Genomic DNA, 19,300 nt, shown 5'->3' on the forward strand with positions numbered 1-19,300 from the left:
AAGCTCATAAAGAGATATTTTCTTCTATTTCCAAGTGCATCAGGACCACATTCTCGGAAAACTTTTTCGATATTTGTGGAAGGAGGTGCATCACTGATCATTTTAGCAGCTCTCACGTGGAACCTGCCTAAATAGTATCCCTTGGATGAAGTGTTTACCCTAATAGAAGTGGCGAAATCAAATGGAAACGAAAGCAGGCGTGTAAAACAACTTTCGTCGCTTTTTTTAAGGACACTTCACTATCAAAGTCTTTTGAGAGTGATATTTTTTATTTTTACAAAAATGCACATCAATCTCGTGTTTTAAAAGATATCATTTCATATTTGATAAATTAAATAAAATTTGCAGCCTTTTTACAGAATTGCGACAGCTGTTACAAGCTCCAGTTTATTTATGCTTGGCAGAAAAATTAAGACATAGGAGACAAAATACGGCTGCTAGCGGAAAATATATTTCTAAATTTGCATGTTTGAAAGTAATAAGATGCAGCAAATACTTTCGTTTCTAAGCTAAAGTATTTCATCTACATAAATTTCGAGGCCTTGTAGACAAAGACGTTTTCTGAAGTAGATTTAAATTTTTGTTTTTCATGAATGTTATGCAAACATTGCTTAACACATTTTAAGAAATAAACAAATTAGGAATTTGAAATCATTTCAAACTGACGGACTATTGGTTAAATACGAATTTTGCGTATAATTGGAGCTTTTGTGCTACATCAGATTGAAAAACTCCTTTTTTTAAACATAGGTGGAATGAAAAAGAACCAGCTGGTACTCAAATGCGTTATGAACGACCAGCAATACATTAGCATAACGATCTTGGGTGGCCTCTTGGAACACCTTCTTTCTGCAGTATTTTTCCTCCACCGACTTTTGCTGCTTACGTTCAGGAGCATAAGATATGTATGTACGCGTTGCAAACCCCCTTTTCTCTCCTTTATGAAAGAGAAAGGGGGGGGGGGGATATCGTCACACACGCATTTAGTTTTGAATAAGATATCTCTAGTTGGTATTGAGTTTTTGAAAAATCTTCGACTGGAAGAATTTGATTCAAAAAGGCATTGATTTGCCCAAATCAGGACAATTTCAGCATTTTTTTTTTCTTTGCCTGTGTTTAGGAGTATAATTTACTCGTGTGTGCGTTGTTTCTTTTTTTTCTTTTTAAGTAATTTTATCATGTGATCAGTCTATAAAGACTGTTTCCGCATCAAGGTTTTTTTTTTTTTTAAATGTTCAGGAACACACTGGATTCAGGGTGTGACTCATTTTTGTTTAGATCCTTTCTTTCAAATATTTAGCAGGAAGCTCTCTTTAAATATTATTATTATCATGGGATCAGGGTGTCATCGTGCATTATGTTTTGCGTTATGCTTAAGGTTTTGCATTAAGTTTCAATAAATTTCAACCATTATTGATATTTCCAGCAAGAAGATTTTATTAACAGTTGGTCAAATATTTAACAATACAATTAACAAATACGAGAGACAGAGTGAAGAACAGAAATACAAATAAATAAATAAATAAATAAAACATTTTTTTCCATCATGAAACTTCTGAATATGTAAAATAAATAATTAGCAGAACGCTTTTTGTGTAATGCAAAGACTACCAATATTTTAGCTGCCTTTAGAAGCTAATAATGTTTCTGTGAAACAAAATCTTTAACAATTTGTGAACGAAAAATAAATAAATTAATGAATATAAATGAAAATAAAATGAGAAAAAAGATAAATAAATCTCTTCAAATTTCCTTTTTCTCCGTTGCCAAAGGTAAGAGAAAAAATTAAGTATAATTTTGAATGAAAAAATGAAGAAAAAAAATTCTCAAATTACTTAAATGTCCAAGAAAATTATTTGCGTACCTCACTTTGGCGTCAATGTTGAGTCTAAAATGTTGAGTATTTTTTATTTCTGTTAGTAACTTTTTTTTTTCTATTTCTGTGAACAAAAGACTAAGACTATATCCGTAAACTCTGGTATTTTTTTCAATTTTTGGGAGTTAAGTGCTTTACGGCCAATTGTGGTAATCTAAAATGTCAAATCGCAGGCTCAAATGAGACAGTTTCATACTAGCGACTTAAATGGAAAGGACTGAAAAGACCTAAACCGTTTAAATTTTATACCAAGGGGTTTTTTTATGTAGTCTTTTAAATATAGTTCTGATAAGTGACAATGCGATGAGTTTAATGTACATGTCGGTCCAAAAGAAAACATCCTCTTTACGTAGAACCTCATTTATCCGAAACTCATTTAACTGAAACCTCATTAACCGAAGTCGGTTTCCTTTTTTACCCGACTGCGTGTGCGCGGCGCAAAGGAGGTAATGTGTTTTTGTTTCCTATGTGGCGGTGTAAAGACTAAACGCCTTGGCTAATTTTGATGATTCGTACGTCAATCGATTTGTCTTAAGCTTGGGAGTGTCACTAAACACATGACAGTAATCAAAATTCACCATATCAACAACCAGTCGCCATACTGTCAGTTCGGGAACGTGTCGCACGCAGCGTGTGACAAAAGCAGATAGCGTTTTCGCTGCCTGAATTTTTGTTTGCTTGTAAGGTTGTAAGGTTGGCGATGCATCACGAAGTAGAAATTCCTACATCGCCCAGCCCTGCTAGTCTACTACTTCAATTTTCATCTCTAACATCTTGCATTTGTTTTTGTCGTGATTCAGGGGGCTGAGTTTCGTGACGTGTATTTTCTTAACCGGCCTTTTTAGTTCTGCGAGAAACATTTGATTGACGACGTTTCCGAGCTGGCGTCATCATGAGTTATATTTTTTATTGAACACACTTTTAACTCAGTCATATAGCGAAACTTTTCATTTTGAATCGCCATTTTATCCAGGATATTGAATTTTTTTTCTTTGAATTTTCAGGTTTGCCATTTCGTAAAGAGTTGCTTAAAAAACCTCATTTTTTCAAATGCCTCTAAAATCTGTGAAACGAAAAAGTTTAAGCTCTCCTTTTCAGGGAACGTAGTTCTCTGTGATACTAATAAACTGTAAAAAAAGTGAAAATTTTTGAAATTGGCATTTTTGAGAAAAATCAAAAAAAAAAAAAAAATTTAAATTTTTTTTTAAACAGACTGTGTAAAAAAACTAAAGCATATATTTCAAAATGTTTCATATGTTTTTAAACAAGAAACAATATATTTTTAAATAAAACAAACCGCTACCAAATATGTTCTACCGTTCCTAAGATAATGGACTTTAAAAATTTTGACGAAAATCCAACAAGAAAAAAAAACGTATTTCTTAATTTTGCCGCATGACGAAAGTTTCGCGTATCGAACATTTGTGAAACAAATCTTGTACAGTTTCTTTCTCCATTGTCAATATTAGTGCTGCATTGGTTTGTTTTAATAAGCTTTCCAAACCCCGTGAGAGAATTGTGACACACCCTGTATAATGTATATATACATAGCATTTATAAAACTTTAATGACATACGTATATTAGAGCATGTTGTACTTAGCTTTAAACCATAGTTTAAACAGGGACACTTTAGTTATACAGGGGTTCCCACCTAGGAGAGGTCATGACGCAGACTGCGCCATTGAAATTTTCAGGGGAAGGGGGTGTTTTGAGCGGCATTTTTCTTTTTATAGGGGGGTTCTTACTTTTGGGGTGCTTCGCGATTTCAGGGGGTGCGCCCTTGCAATTATAACCACCCTGTTCTTGAAAATATATTTATTCAAATGTGCATTTTTCTTCTTAGGTTCGAGTGTCCAACTATCCCGGCATCTATAGCAGTCATTTATGGGAGGCTGTTGCTTTTTTCAACCAACTCCATCGGTATATTGAGTTTCCCTCCGATGAAGATTTTGCATTTAGAGACACTGTCCAACGCACAGTATTGGAATTTGTAAAGACAGCGGGAAATCAAGTGAAACCGGAAGAATGGTTGACGTACCCCAGTTCTGTTGCATTGCTCAACTCAAACATCACGCTAGTCACTTCTTACCACAAGACAAAGTGCAAGTTTTGGTCTTCACATGGGCTCACGGATTACGCTTGGGTTAGCTGAAGCACAGGTGCTTCTCAAACTCTCTACGTTTTGGATGCTCATTCATTAAGTTTTCGTCAATTTCTATGAATACATTAAATTATTAAGTGGCTTATAAGATTGTTGTACTTTACAAAATAATACAGATTGATTCGAATTAGTAATTAACATATCCAATTTTATCGTTTTTTCAACCTAACATTTTGTGTTTATTCACACATTATGTGTACATTATGTGTTTTATTTCACACTTTTCTGAAAGCCTTTTATGAAGATCCCAACTTTATGAAGATCCAAATTTTATGAAGAAGAAAATGTTTCCCAACATTTTTAATGATTTTCTTGATCTCCAAAAGATTAGTTTTCTGCAAATTGTAAATATTTTTCTTCTTACTGTTAATATTTTTTTTCTGATTACAAGTAGGATTTTAGGACATGATTATTGTATGGGCTTGGTTTTCTGTGAGCCTTATGAAATGTTTATGAATTTTTTCGAAGTAAATGAATGTACATTTTGACCTCATGTAAAAGTGAAGCAAAATATCGGTCATTGAGCAGCAATTGCTGTACTCCTTGATAAATGTTTTTGAGGGAAAAAAAGATTGGGGCTCCTCTGTGTTGCTTTACAATCTGTCAGTAACATATTGAGCCTTGAAATATCATGGCTTATCTGACGAGAAAACCAGTTCAATCTAAGCACGGCTCTAGCCGGTCATGACCCTTGTGTTGCTTTACAATCTGTCAGTAACATATTGAGCCTTGAAATATCATGGTTTATCTGACGAGAAAACCAGTTCAATCTAAGCACGGCTCTAGCCGGTCATGGCCCTTGTGATTCTCTTAACCTGAGGAATGAGCCAAATTTGTGTTTTTGGGATTTCAGTGTTGATAATTTTCCGTGGGTGTATCCGATACAAAATAGACTTTGCTCCATGCACTCTGTAATACAGAGGTAGACGGAAGGACGGGGTGGGGGACTTGAGAGCCTAATTTTAAAATTTGGCTCAAGAAATTATTTTGTTTCTCCCTTTTTGGACTAATTTTTGGTGCTCATTTGCTAAGCTTCTCCTGAGAGTTAATAAAATAAATTAAATAATTGGTCATCGGAGAAAGCCAGGCGTTGTTTTATTTTATCATATCAAACCATAAAAAAATAGCTATAAGTGGAAGTTTGTAGAGTTACATTGTTGTATTGAGTATAATAGAATGTGAAAAAAAGTACCATATCCATAACAATATTTTTTCACATTCAGCTACTTGAGAGAAATGTTTATGAATATTTTTGCATCATTTTTTTTTCCAGTTTTACTATTTGAAGATTGACTGAAATTATTTTTTTTACTGGATTGAAATTTCGTATGAGGGGCATTGGAATTAATCTCCTTTTTCGTGGATTGCATGTGATACCCCCACTACCTAGTATTTTGTCAACTAGCTGGATCCGTATTTGCTTTTTTTAGAGTAACCAGAGTAGAAATTTCGTTTACAATCTGCCTTTACCTGTGTATTCATTAATTAAAGGTAATCAATTTGATGCCATCTACTCTATGCGTGCTAGTTTCAATGTCAAAAAGTACAACTTTATTTTCTCTTACCTTTTTTGCCGTCCAAAAACTTTTATCTATCAAAGTAGTGTAGTTTGAATCTCTGAATTAAATTAAAATCCTTTTGTCACCTATCTAATTATAGGGGGATTGCAACAACTAGCTAGTTATTTGAGTTTAATTGCCTTTCTGTGAACTTTTTTGGAACTCCTTAAGGATTTGGTAAAATTTAGGTAGCTTGTGCAATAGAATGGACAAATAAGTGCCAGAAAGGAAACTTTGAAGGGAATTCAGCTATTGGGACTTTTTCAATATTAGAGTTTTCTGCCTTCATAGGTCCTTGCTTGCATTTCTGCAAAGTCTTAAATATGCTGCAACTGCAATATGTAGTATGCAGGACTTCCATAGTTCCAATATAAATAACTTTATTTTCCCCATCAGTGTAAGGGCTAAGGCACATTTAAAGTTGCTTTAAAAAAAATCCGTTCGCTCATGACAATCTTTTACTTAATAAAGAAAATATTACAATGTGCTTTCTACGCCGTCCCAGAGTTTTTGCTATCTTTTGGAGTTTGACCGCTCTCGTCTTTCATGAGCTTAGAAATCGTAATTAACTGACGCGATTACGCAATCACTAGTGTGAGTCATAAGTTTTGCAATATTTGACGTGTGTGAATTTTCTCAACGTGTGCTGTTACGTGTGCGTCAAATGCAAGAAAAAAAACGTATTTAGGCTTACTTATCTCACAGTAGCATTGAGTTCTGGCACGAGGTATGTGAAGTTGACGTATTAAAAATGAGCTGCCTAACTTAGTTAATTAGAGAATTTTTGCTCTATGAGTAAGTGTTAGCCTATAGCGCAGAAATAGTGATGAGAAACATATACCATGCTAAAAGTGAAGACTTGAGTGACCAAATCTCTGCAGCAAGAAATATTAATTATTAAGATGGTTGTGATCATAAATCATAAAAGTCATTATTAAAGAAATCAATCATGTACTTTAATGCAAAACTTGTGACTCGCCTTAGCAAATTAGCAGTGGAAGATGTACAATACTAATTCGAATCAACCTGCTCTGTTCTTAAATGTACTAGAAAAATTGATTCGTGTAATTTCATCTCTAAACATACAACATCTAGCATTTCATATTTTTACTTTTCGTATAGAAGTGTATATATATATGTATATATAATTCCAATCACGTGTGAAGCGGAAATATATTCATTATGTCTCAATTTTGATCATAACAAAGGAATAAATGCGAATTCTTTTTTATTGGACAACAAAGTAGAATCATTAAATTTTTTTAAAAAAAGTGTAGTTATGACGATAGGTGAAATTTAGATATCAGATAACGAGGGCAAAATTATTTTAAATAAGGTGTCTGCTTTTTTCTTTATCTCATCGAATATTATTCTAATGTAGTTCTTCAATGAAGTATAATTACTGTATTAGATTCTTCTCATATGCTCAACTTTGACTGAAATTTAGTTTTAATGATGAATCTATCTGAGGCGATTGAAACTGAATTTAAAATAGGATTCAAGATAAAAAATATTTTAATGGGCATTTTGCTTCCCACATTTTGTCAAACATATATTTCGATAAAACAATAACCGTCCGCATCAGTAGGCTCAGGGTCAACTCAAATACGTATTTGCTTTCAGAATGATTTCAAGCACTCAACATCGTTGCCTCAGAACAACAATAGGATATCTTAGTGGTTTTCCTAGGTTTAAATGTCTTACTGTTGCTCTGAGACGACGGTATAATGAGTAAGCTAAAACTGCTTAAAAAAATGCCAAATGTGAAACTGTCTACGCTCATATTTGCCACAGTTTATTCAAATGACGATTGAAGATCAAGATTCCGAAATTTTTCTTGTCGCCAGTGGCGAGTAGAAGGAAAATTATTGATAGCCACTTCTTTTTTCCAGTCACCACTTTTTTTTTTTTTTGTTATTTCCCTCAAGAAAAAAAATTAATAAACAGCAACTAGCTTTTTATTGCAACCAAAAAAATATCGGTTTAAGCAAAGGTTAATGTTACTAGCTTATGACAGTAAGGTTAATTGGGCAGTCAAATGTTAATTACGTGAACTGGAAATTCTTTCTCTTACTTTAAGTGGAATATTTCTAAAAACTAAAAATTGCTATTTCAACTTTCATTCATCCACAACATATTTTACGAACAAAAACTCTTCTTAGCAAATGTTATAAATTTGGTCGTTTGCTCCGGACAGTGACAGAAAACCTTTGCATTTGTCCGTCCAATTTCGACGACTCATCATGCCATACTACACGCGGTGAAGATATCAAGATATCGCATCCCAGTAAGGAAAGTGTCACAACTCAAAAAAAAAAAAATAATAATAATAATAATAATAATTAATTAATTAAAAAATAATAATAATAATTTGAATTCTGAAATTTTGAATTCATATTATGTGTTTCGCAATCACGAGTTGCGACAGGACCCTGCACATTAGAGTTATTGTTTCCAGAAACGGCTCCTGTCCCCCCAAACCTGCCCCTCCTCCTGGGCGGTCACGTGTGTAGTTGAGTGTGTGCGTAGACCTGTGTATACGCTCGTAGGCGTGTGCGAGCGTGCGTGTGTGTAGGACATGGACGCCACCGACCAGGAGAAGCTGGGTTCTGTCGGGAGACAGTGCTCAGGACGGGAGGAGCCCGCGCAGAGGACGGCGGGCGGTGGTGCTGCAGAGGCCCTGGTCCAAGTTGAAAAAGGAACCACAACATCAAGGAGGGTCAAGTAAGAACAATAAGCAATCATGATTGCTCAAAAAAAAACAGCATTGGAGAAAATTAAGGCTTTGAACAATAGTAGTTTCATGTGATTCTGCCTCAAATGTTACAATACGTGCAAAGAAAGGGAAAAAAATATGATCCGATGTTTACTGGTTAGTTTTTGTTGTCTTAAACAATAATATACATAATTGAAACTTGAAAGTTTTTTTCAAAATTATGAAATTTTAATATGTGTCCCTATTGATTATGCAGAGGTTCCCAAACTTCAGACCTCCGCGGAACCCCTCCGTAAAAATTACGAACTTCGCTGATCCCCCCCACCCCCGGGGCGCGCAAAAAAAATTGACACAGTAAAAGCTACTTTTTTCTAATGTTTTTAAGCTTTTTTCCCTTTAAATTTATTTATTCAATGTTCTACATATTTTTCACTAATCCCTCTTTGCATCAGTGCTACAACCTTTCTCCCTGCTCTTATTCATCAGTTCACCACATACTAACTACATCAACATTGTATAGCAGGTGCGGGTTCAATGTAGTATGAAGCATGCTAATAATATCAATATATTCTGAGCACTAAATATTTTTGGCCTTGTCGAATTGGCCAGAATGAAAGGATGATTGCCCAAAATTTGGTGACTATGAAAATTTGAAGCGTCAAACGTTTACTTTCACTTCAAATGATTTTGCTGAATAAACACAAGCATATTGTGCAACAGATTCATATAACACTGGTACTCCATAATTATTAAAATTGACTGCAAACTATAGTATTTGATCTATTTCAGCCTTTGCTTGAAATTTTGAATGTTGACTATTAAAAATAGTCTTGAAAATTTTGGAGCAAATGTTTTGTTTGAAGTATAATATTCCAATTGTAAAAATGTGTCTCAATGTTTGCATTTTACTTAATATAGTTTTGTAACAGTATGAACTTCGTCATGTACACAAAATTAATTAATGTGTAGTGTGTTTACTTCCAGGGGGGGGGGAGCCGCTGCTTCCTGCATGTACTTAAGCAAGAATTTTTTTATTACTCATAAATATGATTTTTTTAAAATAAAGTATCGTTACTCGTCCTTCAACCTCAATTATATTTAACGTTTTAGCTGGACAGCACCGCGAACCCCCTGGCATGGACTCAGGAACCCCCGGGGGGTCCACGGACCACAGTTTGGGAAAACTCTATTATATCGTTTTTACTTCACCACTCACCAGTTATGTAAGCTAGTTTTGTGGTAGGAAAAAGCATTAAATTCAGATTTTAAATCAATAGTCAGTACTAAGCAGTAAGTTACCACCCTTAAGGCCAGAGCTTAGGCATAACTACATGCAATATACGTCAGCCCAGCTATCACATTCAAAGACTGCAGTTTCCTCCTTGTTATGGACTCATCAATATGAAATTTAATTTAATTTCAGAGTTCAAAAGTACTATGCTACGGACTCTCGCTGATGGAATAATATTATTAAATTTATGAATCTGCTTGCTGGCTTTCTCAGCTTCAATGAGATGACAGCTGTCTCCAGTTCGGTTATTCACTATTCCAGACCGATGAATTCATAAAAAGGACGAAATTGTAGTCTTTGGATGTGTTAACCGGACTGTCGGTATTGTTGCATGTATTAGTATGTATTCCAAAATTTTGAGTTGTATCCATTTCCTTGCCGGGGTGCGATATGTTTTTGGACCGACATTTCTGGAGATAGAAGGGACTAATGGTTACAGAGATGGGATTATTGAGGGTGGCGACCGGGTGGCGAATGAAACTAATATTTTAGTTGCCTTTTTTTTATCTCTTCTTAGTAGCCATGTTGTGAGTGGAGATTGCTTATCTTGATGTTTAGCCTATGGGCACATTAATTAAAACAAATTATCGCTTTCCAACTCCGTACTCAATCCTGGTTCAAAACACTGCAATATTTTTTTCATGCATTTTCGGCTTACAATCAGATGTAGTCAGAAAATTCATAAAAGCGAGAAATATTGTAAACTGTGTTAATTTTAAAATTAAAGTGAGAGTCAAAAAAATGATAAAATCTAAAAATTCCAATTTCTTCACTTGTTTTTATTTTCTTAATTATTCCTGGATCGTGAGAACCGAGTTGGCCACTATCCTGGTACGAAACTGAACGTCTAAATTATGAGTGCTATTGACATCTGCATTTTAATGGTGGCACATGAAAGACTGGATGCCATATGAGAGGATCGCACTTAGATCTGCAAAAGGCGAAAGGCCTCTTACGCAACCTCAAAAAGGAAGAAATTAATTTTTTGCTTCGACGCTTTTGAAACTGTGTCCAGCTCAAAGTAAGTATTTTGCGGATGTTCTGAAAGTGATCAATTTTGTGCTGAATTTTAAACGAAAGGAGAAATTTTTTTCTTGTATAATCTTTTTGAAATAGATAATACAACCATTTATTGTAGCCAGAACTGAATTTACTCGGAAGTTCACTGAAGCTTAGTTCCCACACGTCTTTTCAATTCTATGTGAATTTTTTCATAATCGGCAGATTTCTGGCTATTTACACATTAAAATAAAGTCTGCATTTTATAGGGATTCCAAAAAACTATTCCCTGGTCGTAAAAAAAATAAAAAATAAAAATAAAAAAAAAAATTGTGATGGTCGTTTTATACTTTTCAGAACTGCCTGCCTGATTTAAATGTATTTTGTAAAGCCGTCGGAGTTCGTCATTTTTCTTGCCGCATTCAATAATTTTAAAGTAGAATATTTTAAAATTTGAAATGTTGTTGTTGAAAATTTTAACTCAATCAATACATTTTAGCAGGGAAATTCTTTTATTTATCTTGTATGAGGTTTAAATTTTTACTTAATATTTTTAGCAAAAACGAAAATTGAGCACAGTCTAGATTAATTTATTACACTGGGATAAAAAATGTAGAGCCCACAAAATGATTGAACGCATTATTATGTTACAGATATTCGTAAAATGTAGCATTTTTAAAACGTCCTTTTTTCCGTCCATATATATTTGTTAAGCAAAAAGATTTTCTTCTGCTACATTTAATGTCTCATACTGGAATGTTTTTCTTCTGTATTGTCCTCCATTATGTAAACTATCTCTTCACTGTTATAACCAGAGGTTCCAGACGGGTGAATATATTCCCCCTAAGGTGAAAGCATGGTGACCAAGGGTGCCATACTGGCCAGGAAGTAAAGCAGAGGTGCGAAAGTAGCAGACAATCGTAGACAGGGGTGCCAAAACAGCAAGCAATCGCTAAATGACTTGCTGGCGCATGCGCTTCCGACATACATTCACCATTCAACCACTTCAATATGGCGGACGAATGATAGGTTGCACTACGCGTGGCTTCTACGTCTTTCACATTGAATGAAGTACACTATTGGATTAAATCTCAACTTTTGTAGGATAATTCTTTAAAATAACAAGTAAGTACAGCTTTTGATCACTTTGTAGCTTTTAGGGCTTTCAAACATAGTTAAAAATACGTTTAATGCTTTTCAGTTAGCGTTAGTCCGTTACGATACCGTAGTACCGTTAGTTGTTTATTTTCAGGTTACCGTTACTATCGTGAAAATTCCATCATTCACACAAAACGCTACTAAATGTATCTATCATTATTTTCTTGAGTACTCGATAAGCAACATTTAATCACCGAAATAGTAACCGCAATGATATTTTCAATAACCAACAAGTGAGAACCTAAATAAAAATGATTCTTGTGCTTCGTGTAACGAACGTAAAAAATAAAAAAGAAATCTCTCTCCGTCTATCTTTTTCTTTTGCTTTTTCGTTCAAGTGTTTGAATCATTTCCTGTTAGCGGTTATTCGATAGTGTTAGGAGTTTCTTTAAATTTTTAACTGTCGAAAAATTTTATGCGCATTTTATTTTATTGTTATTTTGATTGAAATGTTGAACGTTTGAGAAACGATTTTGTTTTATCGTAACTTGAATATTCCAGAATATTTTTGGCTGTTCATGTAAATAATTCATAAGTACATCTACACTTTACTTTCGGTGCGGTTATTTCTCACAAATGATCATTAACTTAACTATGATTATTCAAATAATTACTCGTCTTTAACTTTAAATATATTTGTGACAACTCTTTGATACCAAATAAAGTCTGTAGATATTTATTGTTTTATTCATTTTAATATTACTTTGTAAAACAAAAACAAAAAAAAAACTCATCAGTACGCAGAATTTTTTTACAAGTTTTTTACCGCCCCGAGAGTTATTATAATTATTATTATTTATTTTATTTATTTTTAAGAAAATGATAAAAATTTCACAGGTCCGCAATGTTTTCCATTTGTTTTTACCGACCCGTGGGTCAAAAGAGGTTGAGAAACACTGATGTAGAGAACGATCAGATGAATTAAAGCAATGAGCACTTCTTAACTATGTTGAAAACTCTGAAGTATGGTCAAATGCTGTAATTACAAGTTTTAATCATTTCCAGTACTGAATTCATGCAATGTGAAAAGTGTGCAAAACGTAGACTATCATGAATCAAAACAAAACTATTAAAAAAAGAAAAATACACAACTGTATTCAAAAACGCACACAATACGGGGGAGGGGGGGAGGATCTACAGTAAGGGGTGCCATTTCTCTCTCCGAAGGTTCATTCTTTTCACCCCGGCTGCCTACTTTTTGAAAGGTGCCTGTTTTTCACCCTAGTTAGAGGTGAAATTTCGGCTCCGTATTGGGTGCCGCTGGTGAACAAGCGTTTCACCCCTGAAAGGTGCCGAATGCAACCTGTAGTTTTAACAGTGTTCATCAGCATGACGGATAAATGGAGCTTTTTTGAAAATGTTTTTGAATCGATGGGAGAAAAGGAATGCTTTAAAAGCGTTTGGTTTGAGTAACAGGATAATCAATGTATAAACTCATAGCTCACAGGGTGTTTTTATTGTAGTGTGGTTCCAGTGGCACAAAGAGAAATTTTTCATAGGGGAGAGGGGGGGGTACATGAAATATTTCGAAATTAAGTGCCGGAAAGCGCAATTTTAGACCCTTGCACGCATGTGTGATCATACACACATTCTTTTTTGCTTCATAGGGAGGAAGGGTTATGACTCTTCTATATCCCCTGGCTACGCCACTGTGTGGTTCTGATAATTTGAGCCATGACCTTGACAATGTTTACTTCATTTTGAGGAGTTTAATGAATAGGGATTTGTTATCGGCGTGAATTTGAGATGGAATACTTCAACAAAACCAGTACGAAAGTAACCCAACTCAAGTCTCGGCCCAAATACCCTTCCTAATTACCTCCCCCCCCCCAAAAAAAATTAATAAGTAAATTTAAATAAATAAATTTTAAGGTTATTACTCAACTTATCAGAGTCACACTACGCCTTTGTGGGGATTTGAATTACAACATTAGAGACTTCAATGATTCGTCACTTTGTTGTTCGTTATGAATTTTAGCTTCAACATAATGTTACTTAATTTTTTTAAGCATTTGTGACATTATTTAATTGAGTTCAATAAGCAATATTCATCGAACAAAAATAATAAAATGCTTTCCAATGAAAACTTTTTTTGCAAAGATCAAAATAATCATCACTTTAGCTTAATGCAAGATTCACTTGAAGAGGTTCTAATTATTGTTAACTAACTTTTACAAAGTAAGTCTAAAATCTACATACAGAAAGGATTTATTTTATAAACAAAATTCTTAATTACATGCTTTCCTGTGTTTAAGACGCATTTCCACTTCAGTTTTGTATCGAAACGTATGCAAAAACAAAAAAGTGTAAAACGGAAAAATAAACTCAAAAACATTGAGACCTCGTTTATCCGGAACCCGTTTATCCAGATCAAATTTCTAGAGTTAAAAAGTTTTATTCTCTTGAATAATATTTTTCAATTTTGATTGTAAGAACGAAACAATATATACGCCAAATATTCGTTTTAAATTTTGATTTATATGTACAACTCCAGCATAGATCGTACACTAAATACAGATTAATAGTCTGGCGAAACAACATGGCATACTTGCAGCATCAGTCTGACACCACTGCAGCGGAACTTTTAATGATAAGGTGTTTGCGAAAATCTATCTTATGTAATTTTGTTAAAAGTCATTGTTTTTTGCTGCAATAAAAGATAAGTCTGATTATTTTCGAATGTGTTTTGCTTATTACTCATGTTACTCGGATTTCCGGATTTTCGTTTCTTCGTATGGCCCTTGGTCCCAGTTAGTCTGCATAAACGAGCTTGTGCTGTTTGTTACTTATAACAACAGTGTATTTGACACATTTTATTAGCCTCTTCAAAATCGAATTATAATTTTTTGGTGAAAACAATTTAAAAATACTCACATGATTTTCTCACATGTTAAATGTCTAAAAGATGATATCAAGTTTCTTTTCGAAAAGAAATGTTTCACAATGGTAATTAACTGTTTCGATGTTTCAATCTATTCTTCTTTCTTTCTTCCTTTTAAGTTATTTATTTGAAATTCACAACTAAAGATGTCTGTAATATATTGTATTTAAATGAGCTGAAATTGACTGTAAGGCAAGAATAACATAAAGTTAAGAATGTTCTAAAGTGTGAGGTCAAAGGTGCTTTCTCCCTTTATACAGCTTTGCAGAAAAGCATAGTACAAAATGACATTTAAACAAAGTAACAAAAAGGACATTTAAAAAACTTTGAAAAAGAAAAATAGTTTAAAATGAAGAAAAATGTGATACGTCATTAGTGTAAAGAGTCCAGTTTTCATTCCGCAGTTTTTTCTAGATCGCGAAATGAATTTTGTTTAATAGTTATACTTTTTAACATCTTTCTATTTTAGTGTAGCTTAAATGCTATGTATAATTGAAGCGTTTAGTATCAAAACCAGCTCAATCCATTTTTTTAAATTGTACTGTAGAGACAGAAAACATGTCACGTTCTGGCCACTTAATTTTTAAAACAGATTTTTTTTTTCCTTCAGTCGTAAAACATTCGATATACTTCTTTTTTTTAATTAGGCGTACAGCCTTGTTATTTACAGATAAAAATAATTTGCATTGATCTGTTTTTTAAGTAAGTCGAATTAATTTTATCCTTTCATTTTCCCTTCAAATTTCAATTAAATTCAAGAACTTTCTCATTTTTATGCCATGTACTAGCCTGTACAATCGAAAATGAATTGATTAAGCAACTTAGGATAATGTTGTTGAATCCACCCATTCGTGTTTATAGTGGCGATGTGATGCAATCATAGATTGAACTGGTTTTGAAGCAAAGCGGGTTTCGGGGCAGCAGTTTTCGACAAAACTGAAAGGGATTTGTTCCAAATCGCTTTGTGGCGTGATAGTATTAAGTATTGACTAGAAGTATGAATTTATAAAGAAAAACACTTTTGAACATTCATGGATTTAGCTGGTTTTGATACAAAACCTCAATTATTCGTAATGCTTTGTTATTCAGACCTCTATTTTTGCATCACTGCGCCGTAACAATTTAGCAGACTTCCAAGTCAGCAAAGAAAGTGCGCGACGAACTTCAATTTCCTGAATAAGTAAACGGTTTGAATTTAACTGCTTTAGTTCATTAATAAAAATATTCAATCACTTTGTACATTTTTTGACGGGATGCTGTCTTTCAATTTTATAATGAGCTGTACAGTTCTTCTCATCTCAAGCTAGTTTTTAATATTTAATAGAAATTTAGAAATTCGACTGCGAAGAATGCATAAAATTTTGACTAATCTAATTGTTACTCTCGAGACGGTCTTTTTGTCACTGCTATTTATATATTTACCGTCTGCTATAATTTGCATTAATTATTCTGGAAAAAAAATTAGTCTGCAATGTTTTTCTTTTTCTTTTTTTTTTCCTCGCATTATTTGATTTAATTATCGTTTGCTCTATTTAGTAACGTTTTTGTATTTTTGCAATGACAACGATAAAAGAAATCAGGTAGAATAGTTGAAATGTTTTGATGGAATACGTTACTGCTATTTGTAACTTTATCGTTGCATTGCAAAAAAATTATAAATAACGCAAAGGATAATTAAATTAAATAATGCAAAAAAACATAAACTAACATTGTAGACGGCATTAGTTTGATAAATAATTAACTTAAAATCACAGCAGACGATAAATTTACAAATTGCAGTAACCACTCTTGTTAAATGTCTCCGCCATAGACTAATAATAAGAGTAGACCGAGCTTTCTCATTCTTGCTGATGAAGAAAATTGGTTCATAGATGTATCATGTGACTAGTGGAAGGGCTTGGCGAAGACTTTGGCAGCATGGTTGCTAGATGGCAGCATTATCTATAGTTTGGCACTCGACATGTATTTTAAGACGTATTGTGTTTTCATTAAAAAAAACTTCCAGGTGCAGAGATTGAACTGTTTTTCTTTTAGTTATGCATTATTTTGACATTAGTAATAGTTTTTGATCAGTTTTCGGTAACTTTTATTTCATTTGGAGCTGTCAGCGTTGGCGTGAACGAAATGGCGTAAACGTTTTGCGTTAACGCAAAAATGTACTAATCGGTATCTTAAATTGAAACTGTAGGTAAAAATCTTACTGTTTGCTGATTCTTCTTGGTCGCTTGCATCTTTTATTGCTTAGAGAGTTATTGAAATTGACTAAAGAAAATGCACAATACTATCTAAACGAAAAACTCACTATATTAACAAAATATTTACAACTTAGAATAACAAATTTACAAATCGGACTCCATAAAAGATCATTCTTCCGTGTTCCATCAATTCTATTTATTTTATTTCGCGCTGGCGTTGATCGTCTGCTACGATTAACGCCCGCTGTTGCTAGGATATCCACCAGTCACATGGTTTGGTTTATGAGCAGCAAAAGGGTTGCCATAGCTCGGTCTACTCTTATTATTAGTCTATGGTCTCCGCAGTTTCAACATTTCTTGGCATTCTCTCATTCGAAAACAATTATTGGAATGCATGAGTAATAGTTCTTATGGACGTCCTATAATTGTGAGTGTTACGCATATTTTCCTGCATTTCTATAACACTATCTTCCTAGTACGTCTGTTAAAATTCCATCACGGCAATAAACTTAAAAAAAAAAAAAGTTTTTCGTTAAAAATCTTTGAAAGGTTTTAAACGAAGTTAAACCATCACAACACATATGTTTAGAGCATTAATTTGCAAAATATTGAGTCATTTTTTCTTTCAAATATGTAATTCATACTTTAAAAAGTAGAAATATATGATAATTTGAGTATTAAATGGATAAAAAAAAAGAATCGAAAATTTTAAATTCAAAGCTTTTATGACTGACTTGATTATGTGTATTGTACATAAACTATGATTGGTTGTTTCTGGTGTAATGCTTCCAAAGTTTTTCCTTTTTTAAATAAAATAAATAAGTCTCATATTATGGTGTGAAAAGTTTTATTCATAGTTGCAATTTTAGATCGAAAAATAACTTTCGTTCTCATTAAATTGTATTCTAATAGTTTTTACCTTTGTCGAAACAAGAACCGATTCAATTCTAAAACGAAAACCTTCTCCAGTAGAAAAATATAACTAGGCAAGGATTCACTTTCTCTTGTGCATGAAAATAAACGGGTCCTCGCATCGTTTCTTCTAGATGTTTTAAAATTAAGTAAACTGAACTATAAAATGATACAAAGACCGCTTAAATTTCCTACTTTATGAGACTTAATTTTATGAAGCACACAAGAAACAAAATTTTGGAATCAAATGCAACCCATCTCAACACTTGAGCTACAAAATTCACCCCCCTCAGTTAAGGGTTAAAAGAATACCTCACCTCTAAGAACTTCTACAAAACTTGGTATTTTATTTTTCACTGAAACTCACCTACATTTTAGAACTTAGAGGTAGGGTAGACTGGGTACGGTTGTAACGTACGGACCTGGTGTTCATCTGAATATTTTTCATTGTACTGCGTCAACCATTGTGCTACATTAACGTTGGCTGAGGATTACATTACTTTTTGACAGTCAAAAGTAAGTGTTTTTATTCCATTTCTTTTAATTGCACAGACCTGCAAAGTTTGGGTAAAGTGCTTGTACGGTAATGACTGATTTTATATCACCGATTTCAAATATGACGTTCCTTTTTCCTGACCACATAAGGAGTTCTCACAAAATAGGCTGGAATATACGGGCAAATTAGCCTCTTTTATATGTTCTGTAGAGGTGCCCCTCCTATAGGCAAGGGCGACCCCTCCCCCCAAATTTTGTGAAGCCACCCCCTAAAAATTCCAAGCGCGCAGTCTGCGCCATGACCCCATTACGGATCCAGGGCAATCGGGTCTTGATTTTACGTATATAAGAACAAAACAGTACGAAACAAAAACCGGTAGTGAACACAAACTATTGTTTTTAAAAATTAGTATAAATACATATATGCATAAATTATAGCCTATGTCCCTCATTAAGAATGCACCTTTCATATAGTGAAAGAATTTTTCAAATAGTTGCAGTGGTTCTAGAGGTTATCTCGAACATATAAAAATACAAAAATCCTCTCTCTCTCTCTCTTTATAACACAGCGAAACCTGTGTAAGTTGACCGCTTGCGGTACACTACTTTAGTGTTCAACTTAAACAGGTGGTCAACTTACAGAGGTTGAATTACATGATATAGATCTAATTCTGTGCCTGAAAATAGCAGTCAACTTACAAAGGTGGTCAATTTTACAGGTTTACTGTATTAGTATAGATTTATCTAACAGTTGGAAATGATTTGCTTAATATCTATTAACTTCACATTAATAAAAAATGATTGTGATCAGACCAGTTTCCATCATTTAATACATCGTATGGTACACGAGTCTTCTCCGTGTAACATTCAACAGTAATTTGCCATTATATTGACACTCTACTTATCTCTGTATTAACACTCGATCTCGTCACTTAGGAACATTGAAAATAGCGCCCTAAGAAAGAAGAAAGTTACAATCGAATCGCGAAACTTTGCATATAAGAAGAGTGACATCTGATATGCAAATGATCTAAGTTTGGTGTCAATTCGCATGAC

The 19,300-nt window shown here is 33.7% G+C and overlaps 1 protein-coding gene across 1 annotated transcript in view; it reads left to right on the forward strand.

The window, feature by feature from the left end:
* LOC129231638 (cholinesterase 1-like) overlaps window positions 1-4,029 on the forward strand; it is a 30,686-nt gene extending 26,657 nt beyond the window's left edge. Inside the window, exon 5 of the mRNA XM_054866002.1 lies at window positions 3,721-4,029. Within this exon, the coding sequence (XP_054721977.1) occupies window positions 3,721-4,029 (309 nt within the window). The remainder of the gene's footprint in view (window positions 1-3,720) is intronic.
* The last annotated feature ends 15,271 nt before the right edge of the window (window positions 4,030-19,300 follow it).

The sequence above is a fragment of the Uloborus diversus genome, chromosome 10, assembly GCF_026930045.1.
Source record: "Uloborus diversus isolate 005 chromosome 10, Udiv.v.3.1, whole genome shotgun sequence".
NCBI lineage: Eukaryota > Metazoa > Arthropoda > Arachnida > Araneae > Uloboridae > Uloborus > Uloborus diversus.